Source organism: Meles meles, chromosome 1, assembly GCF_922984935.1.
Source record: "Meles meles chromosome 1, mMelMel3.1 paternal haplotype, whole genome shotgun sequence".
Taxonomy (NCBI): domain Eukaryota; kingdom Metazoa; phylum Chordata; class Mammalia; order Carnivora; family Mustelidae; genus Meles; species Meles meles.
The window spans coordinates 129,323,454-129,343,156 of NC_060066.1; the positions used below are offsets into that span (position 1 = coordinate 129,323,454).

Consider the following 19,703-nt stretch of genomic DNA (forward strand, 5'->3'; position numbering starts at 1 on the left):
GGTGGGTAATGGGGAGGGCACGTTTTGCATGGAGCACTGGGTGTTGTGCAAAAAGAATGAATACTGTTACACTGAAAAAATAAATAAAATGAAAAAAAGGAGCAAAAAAAAAAAAGAAGTTGGAAAAGATAATTTCTAGTAAAGACAACTTCAGGGAATAGATATAAACACTTAAAATTTAGATGGCTGATGTGTACTTTAAGGATTATTCTACAAATGCAATCCAAATGAAAAAAAAGAGAGTGGGGCACCTGGGTGGCTCAGTGGGTTAAAGCCTCTGCCTTCAGCTCAGGTCATGATCCCAGGACCCTTGGATAGAGCCCGACATAGGGCTTTCTGCTCAGCAGGGAGCCTGCTTCCTTCTCTCTTTGCCTGCCTCTCTGCCTACTTGTGATCTCTGTCTGTCAAATGAATTAATAAAATCTTTAAAAAAAAAAAAAAAGAGAGAGAGAGTGAATATACAAAACATTGTATTTAGTACCATTCAAAACAATTTGGGGTATCACCAGATCAGAGGCTCCACTGAGGTCAATCCAGGATTTCCTAGAGATTCTGACACAATTACTCAGAAGGCAATTAACATAAACCCTAAAGCCAAATGCTTACACAGGCATCCCCAGTTCATTATTCCTCATCAGTCAAGGCCCACACTTTTTCACTTGTAACTCTTCTAACAATCATGACTCCAGTAGATTCCACGACTCCTATTCTTGCACTTTTCACCCATTGCGCACATTATGGCCAAAGGCATTTATCTGAAGCATAAATCTGAAATTAATCTGCACTGCTGAAAATCCTAGGATATAGCCCACAACTTATGAGGCCCTCCATATGCGGCCCTACTTCTCCCCTCAGGTCCTGTCACTCCTCCCCTCACATGCTACACCCCAGTCATGTGTGTTCTACACTTTCTCATCACAGGGCAGCGTGGAGATGCTTGTCCCTTCTGAAATGCTCTTTCCTGTTTATCCTTTCTGTGTCAACACATGTTCACTGGTCTCATGAGACAAACTCCCATTTATCCTTCAGGTCTCAGTTTAAATATCATGTCTTCGCCAGAATCCTTCATTAAGCACCCTATGTATACTATGTATACAAGCTGGCTGCTCCCAAACCCTGATATTTCACCAATGACTGGACTTTTCTTTTTTTTTTTTTTTTTTAAGATTTTATTTATTTATTTGACAGAGAGAGATCACAAGAAGTAGGCAGAGAGGCTGGCAGAGAGAGAGGAGAAAGCAGGCTCCCTGCTAAGCAGAGAGCCCAATGCAGAGCTTGATCCCAGGGCCCTGAGATCATGACCTGAGCCCGAAGGCAGAGACTTAACCCACTGAGCCACCCAGGCATCCATGACTGGACTCTTCATGCTTCATTACCACTACATGTGTAACTGGATAGCTGCCTTCTAGATTTTTTTTCCATCAGAACAAGAACAATATCTGTGACACTCCCTTTAAACCTTGTATTCCCTCAATGCCTGGAAAACTGCCTGACAAAGAAAAGTTAATAAATATTTGCCAAATAAATTAATTCTATAAGGAGCCATACGATAACAACTTCTAACTTTCAACAAAGTAAACAATAGCTATTTCAAGTCTTATTTGGAAAAAACAAACAAAGCTCTCTTAGCCACATATTTGAGTCAGATGTCACAGGACTGACTAAGCAAAGGAGGAATTATTTATCTGATATAACACTTAAATACCTCCTTATATGCTATTCTTTTATAATTAATGTTATGAAGTTTATTGCTAATATCCAATAGGTAAAATATTACTGACATAAGTGAATTTTGTTATATTTTATTTTTAAATCAAAAAATGCCTTTAGTGTAATGCACATACTAATTACATAGCTTGCCAGATGATGTCTCCACCAAACCAGATAAGAAAATCTCAGTTCAAGAATTGAGTGCTCTCACTATCTAAATTATTTTGGGGGTTACAAAAAAATCCAGATGCATTTTTAGTAGCTCATAAAATTGATTACAGATTTTCTGTAAATAACAGTGGTTAGGATTGGTCTGTGTAGGACTCTGACTTACTTTAGAAGAGGTCTGTTTGTTACAGATGAATCACTCCAGATTCTGAGAATCAATATATTCAGTCATTCCTAGCAACTCACAATAAACCCAAGCCTAAACTTTGTACACTGAGACCAGATATGTCTGCTAAGTACACCTACACTCTACAAAAGGATGGACAGGCAAAAGTGTATTTCTAGCTAGTAAATACCTTGAAACTTAAAGTGTGCCAGTCAGGTTTTTGAGGGACTGGCATGGAAAATTCTTGGAATTTGCTTAACTTTAGAAATGAATTTCACTTCTAACACATATTATCTCTGAGTTGACTCAGCTAGAAATAATGTTGCAGTTTGGAAATGAAATCTACACTCCTTTCAGCTCTTTCACAATCCCATTTTGGTTTTTTGTTCAGTGCACATATAACTCTCCCACACACAGCCTCCTTCAATATTGAAAATGATATTTGGGAAAAGGGGGATTAATTTAAGTGGACACAAATTCATCCTATTCCTTCTTACTGAACCATGGATAATGTTTCCATAATGCCCTGAGGCCTTAACAGTGATCCACAATATAAATATTTTTTAACATCAAAGGCTCTTTTTACTAATTTGCCCTCAGGAACAACAAAGTTTGAAAGCATATAACTTTCAAATTAACTACATTAACTAGTTAATATTTAATGTATCTTAACTAATCAAAAACAAAACCTTGCAACTAATGCAAATATCTAACAGCAATAAAATAGTATTCAACTTTCCTATTTAATGAGATGGTTGCTATTTGAGTTAATTGATATGACCTTGCAAGAGATTAGAAATAACTCGGACATGTTATAAACTCTTTCCTAGATTATTAGTAGCTCTGCAATCTCTACTTACGTAGTAGAGAGGCTAGTGCCACAATGACTATAACTCACTTACGCTGTTTGTCCCAAGAACCGGGTACTTTCTCTCTCACAACAGATCTACAGAACAATCAGAACGAATTACTGAGAGTCTCCTAAGCAGAGAAAATATTTGTCAGCCAGATCAAACCATTAATTACAATATAAAGTACATGTCCGGGTAGAGACAGACAGCCCTAATGCCATGAAGTATGAAGTTACATGGTCCCTGAAAAAAAAAAAAAAAGGAATCTTCATATCGTCCTTTTAAAAATTACTCCAGCTTGAAAGGAAGTATCTGAAACATGTATTTGCAGAAGAAAACACAAACACATGATTGGGAGCGGTGCCTTAAGTTAATAGCCTAATACTACTTTGTACTTACATTTCCTGGGACTTTAAATAAAGACTGGATGACATATCTCTGAGAACCCTTTAAACTCCATGCTTCCTATTAACTGCCCAGTCATCAAAATATCAGAACACATGGACTCAGAAAACAAATGTTAATCAACATCAGGTGATTAACTGATCCATTAACTGATCCAACTGATTAACTGATCCATTAACTGATCCAACTAATCCATTAGTAGGAGATAAATAGAAAAAAACAAAACAAAACAAAACATGAGGGGCTCAATGTTCCAAAGTATCTAAAATCCAGCTGCTCTGCTCTTTGGATCTATACCGGGACATTGGATAATCATGGTATCCTCAATATAGTAACAGGAGCAGGAAAGCTCATCCATCAATGGCATCTTCAATCTTCACAAAAGCCTCTCAACACAAACAACCAATTAGCAGAGGGCAGAAATGGATTGGGGCAAGAGAATCAAATTGCAACAATGATGAATGCATTTCCGCTCACCTTTTCAGTGAATTTGCTTTTAGGGAAAATGCACATCACATAAATTTTAAGACACTAAAAAACAAACTAGCCTCATTGCCTGCAAGGTCTAAGTTACTCCCCAAAAGTAAGTAAGGCACTAAAGGAATTACAAGTCACTGAGAGCACTAGGGCACCATTCAGCGTATTTCTACCAGAGAATTACGGCTTTGGAGAAAACAGAAATTGGGGAAAGAAAAAAAGGTTTTAACAAGGATGCACCCTAGTGGGCCTGAATGAGGTACAGTAATGCTCTTTCCTAACTGCTTAATTTTCTCCTGTGAGAGACAGGATAAAGTCCCATATGCTTCATTAAATATCCCATTCCCAGACATGCGAAGTATAATTAAATGCATGTGAGAATTTGCTGAAAGAAGCACAGTTAAAACTCTCACGCACACCCTGAGAGCATCAGTAGATGTTTAATGTAGATTATAATCAGGCTTCCAGTCCCCTTCCCTCCACTCCCTCAAGTTAGTTCTATTTTAGGGCAATTGTGTGGTGCCATCTAGTGAAGCTCAGGATATGTCTTTCTATTAACAGTTTTGAGGTTTCATGCTCAACGGAATGGCCGTAGCACTCGTAGCACTCAAATCTAAAATCTAAAATCTGCATGATTTTAAAATCTAAAATCTAAATCTTAAATTTAAATTTTAAAATCTAAAATCTAAATCTGCGCCTGCATGGCTCAGTCAGTTAAGTGTCTGCCTTTGACTCAAGCGGTAATCCCAGGGTCCAGGGGTGGAATGAGCCCCGTATATGTCTATATATAGTACATCGGGCTCCCTGCTCAGCGGGGAGCCTGCTTCTCCCTCTCCCTCTGCTGCTCCCCCTGCTTGCGCTCTCTCTCTCTCTCTCTCCGTCAAATATACAAATAAAATCTTTTAAAAATTTAAAAAAAAAAATTGAAGGTCACAACTTTTGGTCACAAGTATGAAATTTGGATTACCGGCATGTTTATGCCAAATGAGATTTTAAAAGGGAAACCAAATTGTCTATGTGTAATAGTCGTATTTGCTCATTCAACAAATACTAATTGACTCTGCAATATATGTGCCGGCACTCTGGTAGGTATTGGGTGATAAAAGATGAGTAGCACACTGTCTCCCTCTACTGTTAAGAAGTTTGCATTTTGTGGCAAAATGTGGCAAAAATGAGCACAGTAGATCATTATAGCAATACTGATGGCCTACTGTTTGACAAGCACTATGCCGGCTATTTTACATGTATCTGTTCTAACCACTGGAAGAACTCTGGATTGGGCACGATTATGGGCAATTTCTGCTCAGAGAGTTTAATTTACCAAAGGTACACATTGGAGGCAGCATCTGTAAACCCAAGTTCTTTCTGAATTCAAAGGCAAATTTCATCCCCAGATTTCTTTCTTTTTTGCTATAGAAAGAAAGAAGCTAGAGACTCTTTTTTAATCCTTCCCTAAACCCCATTCACATGCACTCACATCATTTCTCTCTCCAACCAGTCTCTTAAAATCACCTCTTTCCTGCTGCTTCACTTCCACCACCCTCACCCAGATCATCATTCATCATCTCTCATTTGGGTGACTGCAGTGGGCCTCTTACCCACTGCCCTTTACCTGAAGTCATTCCCTTTCTACTACATGAGATGTTTACAATAGTCTCTTCCAAATGCAAATTGAATCATATTACACCTATGTTTAAATGATTTTCTTTTAAAATTAAATCCAAATAGCTTTTCATGGTCTGTCTTGATGACATGGAATCTGCCTAATTCTCCAGCCCTTTTCTCACAAGTTCTCATCATGTACTCACCATAAGCTTTGACCATTCTAATCTTTCAGTTCCTCGGTCAGGCAAGCTTTCTTGGCTGGACGCTGACCTTCTACCCCGTAATGGAACATTCTTTCACCTTACCTATCCAAATTCTAATGATTTTGCATTTTACACACCAGACATCAACTTTCCTATAGAGCCTTCTCTGATTGCTCCTGTCTGTGGTTGGCTACCCCAATACAGTCTCCCAGAGTCCCCCACCCCACTCTTCATGAAACTTGGCATACTTTTCAGAAAATTCCCATTTGTTTCTTTTAAATTTTTTAAATCTTCACCCCCTTAAAGATAAGATGTCCCTTCTCTGAAAGGTCAGGGAACATCTATGTCTTATTCCAGTTGAATTCTTAAAGATTATCATCAAACACCTGAAATGTAATAGGTAAAACTTAGTGTCAAATAGTGAGAGCAAATATTTTTTAAAACTTATTTTAAAATTTTAATTTTAAATTTAATTTTAAAAATTTAATTAAAAAATTTAATTTTAAATTTAAATAAATTTTTAAAAATTTTAAGACTTTTAAAAAATATTTGAGAGCAAATATTTTTTGATTTATTTTATTTATTTGAGAGAGAGAGAAGGGGGAGGGGTAGAGAGAGAGGGAGTCTTTTTTTTGTTTTTTAAAGATTTTATTTACTTATTTGACAGAGCAAGAGAGATCACAAGTAGGCAGAGAGGCAGGCAGAGAGGGAGAGGGGAAGCAGGCTCCCTGATGAGCAGAGAGCCCAATGCAGGGCTTGATCCCAGGACCCTGAGATCATGACCTGAGCCAAGGCAGAGGCTTAACCCACTGAGCCACCCAGGCACCCAGGGAGAGAGAGTCTTTTTTGTTTTTTTGTTTGTTTGTTTTGTTTTTAATTTTTTATTTATTTCTTAGGGAGAGAGAGTCTTAAGCAGACTCTGCACTGAGCACGGAGACTGACATAGGGTACTATCTCATGACCCTGAGATCATGACAGTCAAATATGGAACGTCTTACCTTTTACGAAGTCGAAACTCTTTGGAGAAAAAAAAAGACAATAAAAGCACAGCCTTCCTTAACCTTTGTTATTGTTGCTATCTGTCCTCTCTTCAATGGCTATGCAACATTTCATTACAAAACACATGATATTTGGTTCTACCTAGCACTTAAAATAAGAGACACTGAAAATCTCAGTGAGAGCAGAAATTAAAAAAAAAGTCAAACTGTGTGCCCGCAGTGGAGTGGAGTGAGATTTAAACTGGAAATTTAATAGGGGAAATTTACAAGAATAACTCCACAAATTAAATTGAGAAGAACCTCAGATGAGTTATTTAGCAAAGACAGTCCAACTTTTCCTAAAATTCTACACTGTAATACAGAATGCAATTGCTCCAGTATCCAAGTACTTGGTGATGACTCATTCTTCTAGAATCCTCAAACCCTCATTATTTTAGCACATTTTTAGGTAATTAGTATATTTTACCATAAATTGATTTATTATTTATCTTTCTTTTTATGTCCTGCATTTTCCTAGATTACAACTAAATGTTAAGACTTTTAAGAAGAGGGGTGCCTGGGTGGCTCAGTGGGTTAAAGCCTCCGCCTTTGGCCCAGGGTCCTGGGATCGAGCCCTGCCTCAGGCTCTCTGCTCACCAGGGAGCCTGCTTCTTCTCTCTACTTGTGATCTCTGTCTATCAAATAAATAAATAAAATATTAAAAAAATATATATATATATATATAAATTGTGCTTTCAGAGGCAACCACGAATTGCCAAAATATTTGAGATTTCATAATACAATTCTGCTCCATTCAATCTGGATGTTAAATAGGCTTCTCCTTAAGCATATACTCATAATATAAGCTCTATCCCAAAAATGTTAAGATGATTTTAAAATTTTCAAATCAAGAGAAATAAAAAGGTCACCTTTCTCAACTACCTAATCATTGTATTTTTGAATATACAGAGCTATTCACATATCATATATGATAAAATGCTAATTATAACAAATTAATAAATTTAAAACTTAATTTTGGAAAAACACAGGTATTTAGAAACATATTATTCTTGGCCTTATTTACGAGACACGCACCGAAAACTCACTCTAGTGCCCTATCCAATAATCAGTTGTATCCATCATTACCATCACCTTTCTCCTGGTAGTGTAAATGTCAAGACTAAAGATACAAATAAAAATTTAAGTAATATACATAGATTTTACTATACTTTGCTAGAATTCACTATGTATGGTAGAGACAAACTTATTTTCAGTAGTTTTAATAGACTTTAAAGATCAAATCATATCTACTTCTTGCTACATGAGCTCTCCAATGGCCTTAAGTAAAAAGAAATAACATTCTGTCATAAAGATAGTCACTACTCCATTTAATTTACTTATATGGGCATGGCCTTAGGATTTAAATCCAGAAGCTGTTAGTCCAGGATATTACAAGATACAATTATATATTGAAGATATAAACAAAAGACAGATGGTTTTTATGCTTCCTTGATCCAAACAACAAATCTGCTGAATCCCAAATGATATATTTTCCTGAGCTACTGATTGATAAATACAAATTGCAACTGATTGTAAAAAAGTTTAATATCTAAAAGTCATCAGAAAATAAAACGGTCACTTTCCGAAACTATCCATTCAGTATATTTTCTGAATATACACAATCAATATATTATAAAATACTAATACTCTCCTGTGCCTCACTGTAGACAGAGGGGCATAGCAGGAGAAAATCAATGAAGCAAGTATCTTAACTTCCTTCTTTGCCATCCACTTTTGCAAGAACATTTGTCTTCCAGGCATTTGGGGAAATTATCCTTTCTACCTGCCTTTGTCCTCACAAAAAGTGAGAGGGAAGTAAGAAAGATAATGATTTATTTGAACACAAACTAGTTTTCGGGAGCCAAGCAATAGAAATGACTTCTATTCTTTATTTTACTTTATTTTTATGATTTCTGTATTCCATCAGAATCTGAAAATATCTGTGGTTCACTTAACACTAATATCTGTAAAATTACAATTTAAAAAGCAGCCAGTTGCTTACAAATTCTTGCACCTTTAATTTTACCAATTTCACTTATCAAGATGCATTTTAGCGTGGAATCAAATAAATACTTAGCAGATAAACTTCAAATGGGAAGAAAGCAACATTGACAGCCTGCTTTTGGCTTCCCAAGAATAAGAGCAGATGATGATGATGACCGTGATCACCCAGTGTTTTACCACAACCACAAATACCACTTTCTTCCCAGCAACACATGAAAGTTTGTGCATGCCCTATCCACTCAGTGTCGCCTTAATTAGACTAAGAAAATGATAAGCTTCAGAACTTCCATCTTTGAGATGAGAAAATTCCATCCCAGAGAGTAAGCGCATTATCCAATTTTACATGATGATTTAATGCTGTAGCTTAGATTAGGAACCAGATCTCCTAACACCCACTTCAGCATTCTAACCTGGATGGAATATACCACAGAAACATTTCCTTGGAAAACGTCTGAGAATCTGTGGGAATAAAAACAAAGACACCTCTCCACACCCCCCCAAAAATGTATAAAAAGATAGAGGCATGATTACTCGGTTCCTAAATAGATTACCATCTACTCATGGGGTTCATTTAATTATTCTCTTTCCCATCTCCCCTCTCTACTAGATTATTCCCAAAAGCAAACAAGCTTTTCTTAATGACATCCGCATAATAGCAAAATTTCCCATGACCCTTTATTTCTCTACCCTCATCTCCTTGCTTTTTCTCCTTTGAAAGAATCTCCTATAGCTGCTGCTTTAATTTACAGTCTTCAAAACCAACAGTGATCCAGCTTCTGTTCCTAACACTGTCTTCATTTGATTCTGTGATCACCAGGGACTTCTTGCTGCTAATTTCCATTATCATTTCTGTGAGATCTCAGTGGCATTCCTCACAATTCAGTACTTCATCCTCTTAAAAGGCTGTGTGTGTGTGTGTGTGTGTGTGTGTGTTTTCCTTAACACTACACTATTTTTAGGTCCTTTCTGTAGCTTCTTTTGAGCTCTTTTGCTGGGTCACCATGCCCCACAGTTCTGTTCTAAATGCTTTTCTCTTTTCGCTCTGTGTCCTCCCTCTAAGGCAATTTTAGCCTCTGGCTTTCCCTAGACTGTTAAAACTCATCTCAAAAGGGTGTCTGTGCTCCCTTGATTTTTATACTATCTTCTTTACACCTCCACTGGCATGCATACCAGTCATGAACAACTTAAAATAATCTGTACTGAATTCTTGATCTTTTCTCCCAAATCCATTCCTTCTTCAGTCACTTCCTGTGAGTAAATGGCAATACAATCTTCTTAGCTGAACAAGCCAAAATTTGGATATTATCTTGGACTATTTTTTTTAACTTAAGGTTTTCTTCAATTCCTCTTTTTACTTTCCATTCTAACATCTATTCTGAAGCCAGTCCTATGAACTTTATCCCAAAAAACATAACCCAAACCATCTACTATTTCCCATCCCCATCACCACTTCCATCATCCCTCACCTGGATCAATGTGATAATCTCTTAACTGGTCTTTCTGCCTTTACTGTATTCCCTCTGTAATTAATTTCCGTATGCTACCTCAAGTGATCTTTTTAAAATGTATCGCTCACATTCTATCACTCCCCTGTCTTCTTAAAATTCTCTGATAGCTTTCCATCATACCTAGAATGAAATCCAAATACTCTGACTTTACATAGCTTCATCTTTTGGACCTCCTCTCTAACCTTGTCTACTTTTCCAAGTGTGCTCTAGACACACTGGCTTTTTTTTTTTTTTTAATTTCTGTGTGTGTTAACTCACCAAGCATATCCAGATATAGGACCTCTGCAAGAACGGTGATAACAGCTAACATTTATTAAGTTACATGTATTTCTTAATTTTCCCAATAACCCTGTGAAATAGGTATTATTACTGTTGTTACCCATGAGACACTGGGAGGTTAAAAACTGTTCAAGATCCCCAGAGAATAAGTGATAGAATTAGGATCCATATCCAGACAGTCAGGAATGACCACCCTACCCCCACCACCTCCCTGCTCCCCCCACCCCCCGCTCCAGATCTAAGACGCTGCCATCTGACTAATCCACTGCCTGAATGTCCTTCCATAGCTGACTTCTTGTCAATTAGCTCTCAGATTAAATATTACCCGTTCTGAGAGGTCCTCCCTATTCACCCAATCTAAAGCAGTGTCTCCCCCCAGGTCATTATCAAATTATTCTACTTAAATAATCTGCATTATATTTTTTTCCTACCTGATATATTGCCTTGTTTGCTTCTTTATTTTTATTATCCCATTTCTTCAAAATGGAAGTTCACCAGAAAAAAAGGTGTCATGTTTTGCTTACCATTGTAATTCTAGTACATAGAGCAGTGCTTGATGCTCATTAAATCTTAGCTTGATGAATTAATGAATAATGAAATGAATAAATGAGTCAATGAATAAATGACTCATTTAAGATGTTATTATTTAAAACTATTGACACTTTGAGCCATTATAATTTTTTCACTTCAAGTTATTAATGCTATGAATTTTGGTTTACTCAAAGAATTTCACTGTGGGGTGGAAAGTTATGGGGTCAATGTCAAATCCAGGGTGGTGCCAGGAAGACAAAGGCTGGCATTGCACATTGTGAGTCACTGGGCAGATGGGAGATAGCTAATGAGTGACAGGGAAGAAAATGATAGAGAGAGGAATCACATAGAAGAACCAAAGAATGCAAAACACAAAGTTCATAAATATTCACAGGAATCTCTCTGGTCAGAGACTACATATAAAATCTTTATTTGGAATCAGAGCTCACATAGTTTCACATGCATCACTTAAAAATATTTTTAGAGAATGAGATTGAGCGAGTATGAGCCGCTGGGGGGAGGGGCAGGGGGTGAGATAGAATCTCAAGCAGGCTCCATGTTCAGTGCAAAACCTGATGCAGGGCTCCATCTGACAACCCTGAGACCATGACCTGAGCTTAAATCAAGAGCTAGACACTCAACTAATTAAGCCACCCAGGTGCCCACATGCATATTTTTAAAATGGCTTACATTTAATGGGTTACATTAAAAATTCATTCACAGAACAAAAACAAAAACAAAAACAAAAACATTCACTGAAATCTCAGAGTTAAAGTTTGCAAAATTATATTGATTTACCAGATTATAGAGATAAGTTTCCTTCACACACTCAGGACAACTACCAATAAGACACATATACAAGACCAAATCAGTGAGATCTAATAAGAAATACATTTGCTAAATACGTCCTTCCTCGAAACTCACGTTCATTTTCTATTTTAATATTTTATTTATTTCTTTTAGACAGCAGGAGCAAGGGAGAGGGGAGGCAAAGGCAGAGGGAGAAGGAGAGGCAGACTCCCTGTGGAGAAGGGAGCCTGAAGCAGAGCTTTATACCAGGACCCCGGGGATATGACCTGAGCTGAAGGCAGATGTTTAACTGACTGAACCATCTTGGTGCTTCCTCACATTCATTTTTTATAGAAAATTAAACATGAGAAATTAGTTGAATTTGCTTGTTTCTTTCTAGGTTTGACAACTTAAGTATGTTTTGCAGAATAAATGCAAATGTGGTTTAAAATGAGATTAAATTTCAGGTTAGCTAAGTAGGCTGTTTTAATGGGAGAGGTGCTTATATACTTTAGTACTCAGGGCTGAATTTCTATAATTTTTATTTAATATTAAGAGATATTCTGTGCACTCAATGCTACATCCATCTTCTGTCAATATAGTTTTGGTCTGAAATCACTTCTTCACTTAACTTTCTTTGTCAGTTGATTCAAAAATAAAAAAAGAAGAAAAAAACAAGAAATGGAAAGGATAAGCAATAGTACTTTGAGAAGATACAACACATGGGCCTCTTTTATCTCCCTGTTCCCCTTGTATTCCTAGCACCTATCACAATATTGGTACCTACGTACTCAGTAAATGGTTAAGTGAATAAATGAATTATTTTACATTTAAATATTAAGAATTGGTTTTACAAAAAAAAGGCTGGGGGCACGCCTGGGTGGCTCAGTGAGTTAAGCCTCTGCCTTTGGTTCTGGTCATGATCTCAGGGTCCTGGGATGGAGCCCCACATCCGGCTCTCTGCTCAGCGGGGAGCCTGCTTCCTCCTCTCTCTCTGCCTGCCTCTCTGCCTGCTTGTGATCTTTCTCTGTCAAAAAAAAAAAAAAAAAAGAATTGGTTTTACCCTCTAGTGTATTTCAGAGAAAATGCCCATTGCTACAAGGAGAAAGCAAAGTCATTTTTAGTTTAGATATCACAAGCTTTTAAGTCCTGTTGTAAATTCTGTCTTAATTCCCGGTCGAAGTGATCTAAGCTCAGCAGTATCCCTCTGCCCTATGGATACAATGCTGGGTTACATCCAAATACCACAGAAGCCAAGACACCTCAAGCGACTGATGTGCTGTCAGTTTTTGGAAATGTTGATTATATGAGATTCATGGCACAATTCCTAGTCCCAAATATAGTTCTTGTACAGGTTTTAACCAATCCATCCAACTCAATTCATATTAACATTATGTTACATAAACTGAGTCCAGACACTCACTCACACCCATAAAATGAATCAACACTTGAAATATGCACTTTTTGGAGGCAAATATCGGCTTTGCGTGTTCTTGCTGTGTCCAAACTGTGCTTCGGCCTTGGGGCAATGGATACTATCTATATTAGAGGAGCTGGCCTGGCTCATAAAGAAGGTTAAAAATCTCATTTTGAGTTTGAATTGTAGAGTCTGGCTGTCTAAAGCGTGGAAGTCCAACCCCATGACTACAAAATCTCCATTCACTTTCAGTACCAGTAAACAACCTGAGGTCACTATAATTTCTTCCTTTGTTTCCATTTGGTCATTTCCTCTGGATATAAAGTGTTATGGAAATGAACATTCCATTATGTTTATGTTTCATATTGAGACCTTATATTGATCTAAATCCAGAATTAGTTTTAACTGACTTCTGAGATGCCAGGTGTCTTTTTTTCAAAAGTTCATTCATCGTTAAAAGGTATGTTTCACTCTTTCCTTTTGTGGTCATCGCTGAAATTGGCCAGTGGCCAAAATGAAATTCAGTCCCTCTGTGACTTCTGACTAGAGCAAGAACTGTAAAAGGCATTTTTACGCACCTTCTCACATCTACAGGAAGAGTATGTCTTCTTTTCTTTCCAAAATCTCAGACAGAAGTTCAACGTTCAATGTATGCACACACGAAAAGATGATAAAGTGCAGGTTGGGTGAGGACACTACAAAGGTCAGCAAATTTGCAAAGTAGCCCAGGTTTACAGGACAAAAGAGGTTGTCATTGACACTCAATGAGTAAAGTGGGAGAAGGCAAATGGCCCAGCTCCCCGTGTGGACATCTACCCTAGCAAAATGGTTATCACCAAATTAAAATTGGATAAAAACCACAAAAGATACTTGAATAAAAAGCCAAATTGCACCAAGTAAAAAAGGGCAAATATAAGGAAGAAACAATTGAGAAGATGCAAGAATAATGTTATATGCAACTTTCAATAAAAACTGTTAAAAAATAAAGATAAGGTATTTTTCAAGAAATTTTAGGCTAACTTTTCTTCCTATGCAAAGTGGGGCATACTTTTTCCTAGGTCATAGTCACAATTTTGAAAATTTAAAAATATACAGCATTTCTACTTGAATCATATGCATAATATCTCTTAGTATAGCTCCTACACGTGCACCAACAAATGTAATCACATATTAGCTTTTCTTAACATCTCTATGAAATAACTGGTAAACGTAATTCATAGTAAGGATTCTAATTTTTTTTAAGGTTGAAAAACTTAAAGGGAAAGAGATTGTCATGTCAACTGTAAGACAGAGGTGGAAGTTTAAAGAAGATAATTTCAATCTAGTCCTTACAGGACCAAATTAAAATTCAGAATACTCACAGCTTTCATTTCTGGAGACTATTTCAATCTTTAATTTCCACCTACTTCCTAGACTTGCAAGGAAGCATGGCATTTAAAAACCTTTCCATAAGCAATACACAAATGCAATTTTTGCTTTTTAAACAAGTTTTTATAGCGATTTTGGCTTTTAAAATAATAATTTAGAGACACCTGGGTGGCTCGGTTGGTTAGGCATCTGCCTTTGGCTTGGGTCATGATCCCAGGGTCCTGGGACTGAGTCCCGCATCAGGCTCCTTGCTCAGTTGGGAGCCTGCTTCTCCCTCTGCCTGCGCTCCCCCTGCTCATACACTCTCTTGTTCTCTTACTCTCTCTCTCTGACAAATAAATAATCTTTTAAAAAATAAAATTATAATTTAAATATTATATGCACATAACTAAAAAATTATACACTTGGAATAAAAAGGACTTAAAATAAAAAGGAAGTCTCCTTTCCTGAGGCAACCACGTTTAAGTTTAATTTTAGGGTTTCAGATGGTTAAATCTGTATCTCTAATAATATACTTATTTTTCTACTTTTTTGGGGGGTAATCAGTTTTGGACATTGTTTACTGACTTTCTGCTAAAACAAAATGCGGACCTAAGTCACTTAGCCAAAGGCACGGCACTTCTTTGTCTCATCATAATACAGTTTTATGACTATTCACAGTTCAACCCTTACCAATGTTGTAACTTCACACCTCAGATTTAAGTCTTTATTATTTTTTCATCAACTATAGGAAAGCTCCCTTCACGCCCTATCTTCACACCAGACTTTTTAAGTATGATGTCAGTTACACCTCCATCTTTCTTTCATCTCCTCTCTTAATTTTTAATTCTTTCATCATGTGGACTTTACCTAGTCTTCCATGTTATCATGGTTCGAAACATTTTGTTGTTTCTGTAATCACAGAGTAGATGAAATATCTGTCAAATATTCTACAACTAGTTTATGGGCTGATTATATAAGTCATACATGACTGTTTTCATATGAGGAGCTAAGCGGGGGACTCTGCTGTAGTCCTTTTCTCTGAGTCCAACTTCCTATCATCTGTGCCATTCAAAAGGCAAAATTTCTAGAATTAAGTTCAAATGAATTTTCCTTTAATTCTTGTACTTCAATAATTGACTTCACTTTGCTCTCTTCTCAACTGCTCTCAAGGTCTACTGCACAGCTGTCATTCTAGGACAAGAAGTTACTGTTTTCCTGATTTCATGTCTTCTCCTGTCTTGGTTTACTGTTTATTTTGCTCAACATATGGTCAGGTAACTTCTTAAGAAAAAGTAAACTGTAGGTAAACTTTGGAAAGTTTACATGAGAGACAATATCCCTAGTACAGCTTCCTCTGATTTTTCTCCCTAAATATGAAATCACTGATTATTGTCTTCCAGAATCCAGTATTGATAAGCCCAGTGCCAGTCTAATTCTTATCTGTTTGCATGTGACCATCTCACATTCTTTCTCTGAAAAGTTCCATTTTCTTCTCTTTATTATTCATCTTCTAAAACTTTCACCGTAATTTTCTAAGACTAAATCTTTTTTCATTCATTATGTCATGCCCTTTTAGTATGAACACAGTTTTCCCTCATGATAAGATAGTAGAGCATTCTTAACAAAAACTTTCAGAAGCCGAAACGGCGCAAATTAAAGCAGAAGCATTACTTTGTATGGAAAATTTCTTGAGCATTTTCAGACCCAAAAGATAACCTCCTTCAGGCTTTCCTGATACCTTAGGACACATCTTGAAGACGGATGCACGAAATAACTCCACACAAAGCACCGGTGCTCATAGTCACAGTTCAAAGCTACGGCAGCTCAGTGCTGAGATTCTGAGTATGGTTTCCAGGAAAGGAGCTTGGTGGGGCAACTCTCGCCGCTCAGGGTAACACAGACTTCTGAAGGGTACACGATACCTGTATTTAGGTTTTGTAACTGGGAAATACCCTATAGAATTTATTTGAAAATTTACTCTTTTCCCCTCCTTTCATTATAGAAACTTACTCTTCAGATGGAAAAGCTTCTAAGTTGATCCTACTACATGCATCTTTATTTTCCCTATTTTAGGTCTTTTTGTTTTAGTTTTTGGAATAGTTCCTATTTTTTAAAATGTAATCATATTTTTAACGTCTTGTAGCTCTTTTGCGTTTTCCTTTTACAGTGAATGGTCTGTAATATACAAAACTCTCTACAGATCTTAGTATCTTCGTTTCTCTTCTGCTCTGTATTCTCTCTCTTCTTATGGGATCTGTTTTCTCTGCACTTTCACTTTAGTCATTCTCATTGTAAGCATTTAGAAAACACACGCTAATCCTTGGCTACTCCTTCATTCTTAAAGATCTGAACAATGTATCTGCTTGGAAAACTGTGTGTTTAGGTAGGGTTTGCCACTTTATTCCATAGTGAGAAAGGCAGGAGACCACCAATGTCAATGCTGGAGCCTTTGTTCTGGAGCTCTGATGCCTACATTAATTGCCCTAATCCTTTTCAAGTATTTAACACCGATTTGTAGATTTTTTTTTAAAGCTGCCTCCTGGGGTCCTGGATCTAGAGATGAAGACAGGATTGACTGCTTTTCAGGCATGTTTTCAATGCCCTGTATCTCACCCAACATCCTTACAGTAACTGTTTCTGAGCCCTTCTCTTCTTCAAAGTAGGGCAGCTTCCTCCTCACAACTGCCTTTCCTGCTTAGACACGCTGATGCATCTTGTCTTATCCTACATCTTTAATTACCACTCTACCACCTTCTGCCTTCTAGAAATCATTTAAACTTTCTTCTCTACTAAAGATTCTCATACCACTCTCTTTGCTTCAGGCTTTTCCACCCACGTTTTACTCCTTTGCTATCATTTTAATTAGATCTTAGGAAAAAAGAAGATAAACACATGTTATTAGTCCACCATATTAAGCCAGAGTTACTTTTCATATTTTACCTCATTTTGTTATTTGTATTTTAACAAAAAAATTTATTATTCATGCTTAAGGGGGAAAAACATGTTCTGTGGTATTTTTCAGGGGATGGGATATCTTCCTATTTATTTTAATTTTCTAGACATTTTCTTGCACTTATCATCTATGGACTTAGAAATATTTATGTAGGACATCATTAAGGATCATATTACTTTCACTTATTGCAAAGAATATACTCAATGAGATTCATTCAGAATGTATTTGCTTTTGCCTAGTTCAAACTGATACTACTTACCCACATATTGTTCATATATTTATACCAAGTTGAGTTGATATATTCTAAACAGGTTTAGGCCAATGTTTTGCTATTCAATACAGATAATGCCATAAAGTCTCTTTAATTATTTGCTTAGTTTATTAGGTATGAGGAACTTATAAAGTAATTCATTTATTTAACATATATAAAAAAGCCATCATATCCAATTTCTTTCACAAAAGGAGAAAAAAATGTATTCCATTCAGGTTTCATGAAGTGCTAGAGATTACTAAATTTGTAGTTATCACAGAAATAATAGTAGAAAATATAACATTATCATCCATCATCTTCCTAACTGAACAGCTTATTATTTTACCAGTTACAAATTATTCTTATAAGGAACTCATATAGAGAAAAAGGAGTCAAAAAAAGCTTCAAACTACAGTTAGTAATGTCCTTGATCTGCTTTGAGGATATGTTCTTTATCTTCCAAATACATGGGAATAGGAACTAATTGGAAATTTTTAAGTTCTAAGGATAGGCAGAAAATGGAAGAAACACTGAACAAACAGAACCAAAACATATTAAGAAAAAAAAAAAAAAAAAAGCAAGGGAGACTATGGGGTATAAATGGAGAAGGTATTCCTTTTTATAGACTAAAGGTCAACATTTATAGGCACTCATATTGCCTTTCACAGAGTGTATAAGTCACTTTTCATTTTTGCTGTTTAATGTCTTAGAAAATGCCTGGGTTTCTGTTTGGCTTAGGTTTGGGCATTTATAAAGTCTGAGGTTTTCCTAAGATCCTACAGCTATGGTGATAAGAATATTACAATTTTTCAAGAAAGTCATTAATTTTTCAACAGGTACTGCATTGACTGATACTCTACATCTTTTGCTGCATGTATCTACAAGGTCTTGAGGGCTTAAGTTTTTTGGAATTTTTTTGTTTGCACCTTCAATGGCTGCTGTACGGGGCCCTGCTACCTGCACAAGTCTTTTGCCCTTCAAAATTCTAACTCTTTCAGGTAGATCTCGGTTGAATTTTTATTGCTATCTTCTATAAAGATATCTTTCACAGGAGCTGCTCATTCACCAATACTTAAAATCAGCTTATAGAGTTCTTTCTGGCTTGTATACGTTGTGCAAAGTCTCAAGCCATAAGGGAGAGGGAAAGGTAGGAGAGCTGGTGATCAAGTAAACAGGCCCATGGTCAATTTGTGTAATTTTTCTGACCTCTTTACTTAAATGAAGCAGCTGCTAACTCGGTATAATGATAATGACTTCCCTCACTATTTCTTTCCAGACTGTACAAACCATTTCCCATTTTAAAACTCCTCTATTCTTTGGATTTAGAGCATTGAAAAAGCAGCGACTCGTGGTTCAAGTTACAGTTAAAAGCACAGCACCCAATATGAATAATCATTCATTCAGAATATGTGATATTAATCTCACGGATTTGCTTTATTTCAGGATCCCTTTCTTTGCTCTTGAGTATGGTAGGAGTTTGACTTTGGTATAAATATGTGTGTTGCAATCATTGGTCATGTTCACCCAACATGTTTATGTTTCTCTGATTCCAGCATGTGGCAAATTGATGAAAATCACAGGCCCAATTACAGTCAAGACATCTGGAACCCGATTTGGCGCTTGGATGACAGACCCTTTAGCATCTGAAAAAAACAATAGAGTATGTTGCTTCCACAAACACCTTTGCTTAGAATCATACTTTATTTGCACTTTATGTCTATCGAATGATTTATTTTCTTTAGGAATATTAGTTTCAACTTGAAGCGTTGTTTGCCAAGAATTCTCAGTTTGATAATATGAACATATCTACAGCAACCTTATTTAGTTTACTTATTTAGTAAAATATTCCATCTTCTAATTCAACAGTAAAGCTAGTTCAATTTTTATTCGTTTTAGTCTTGTTTTATGCTAATAAAGAGCTAATTACAAGTACACAAAAATCTCTATACACTCCTTCTAAAACCTGCCCCTTAGTGTGAGGAAAAAAAAAATAACACTAA

General features: G+C 36.5%; 1 protein-coding gene and 1 pseudogene across 2 annotated transcripts in view; both read left to right on the top strand.

Moving 5' to 3' along the window:
- The window catches only part of OLFM3 (olfactomedin 3), a 195,017-nt gene that overhangs the window by 171,414 nt on the left and 3,900 nt on the right, over positions 1–19,703 (top strand). For both annotated transcript variants that reach the window (XM_045980322.1, XM_045980332.1), the window contains exon 5: positions 19,257–19,363. In XM_045980322.1, the coding sequence (XP_045836278.1) occupies positions 19,257–19,363 (107 nt within the window). The remainder of the gene's footprint in view (positions 1–19,256; positions 19,364–19,703) is intronic.
- LOC123926462 lies at positions 13,665–14,097 on the top strand (annotated as a pseudogene).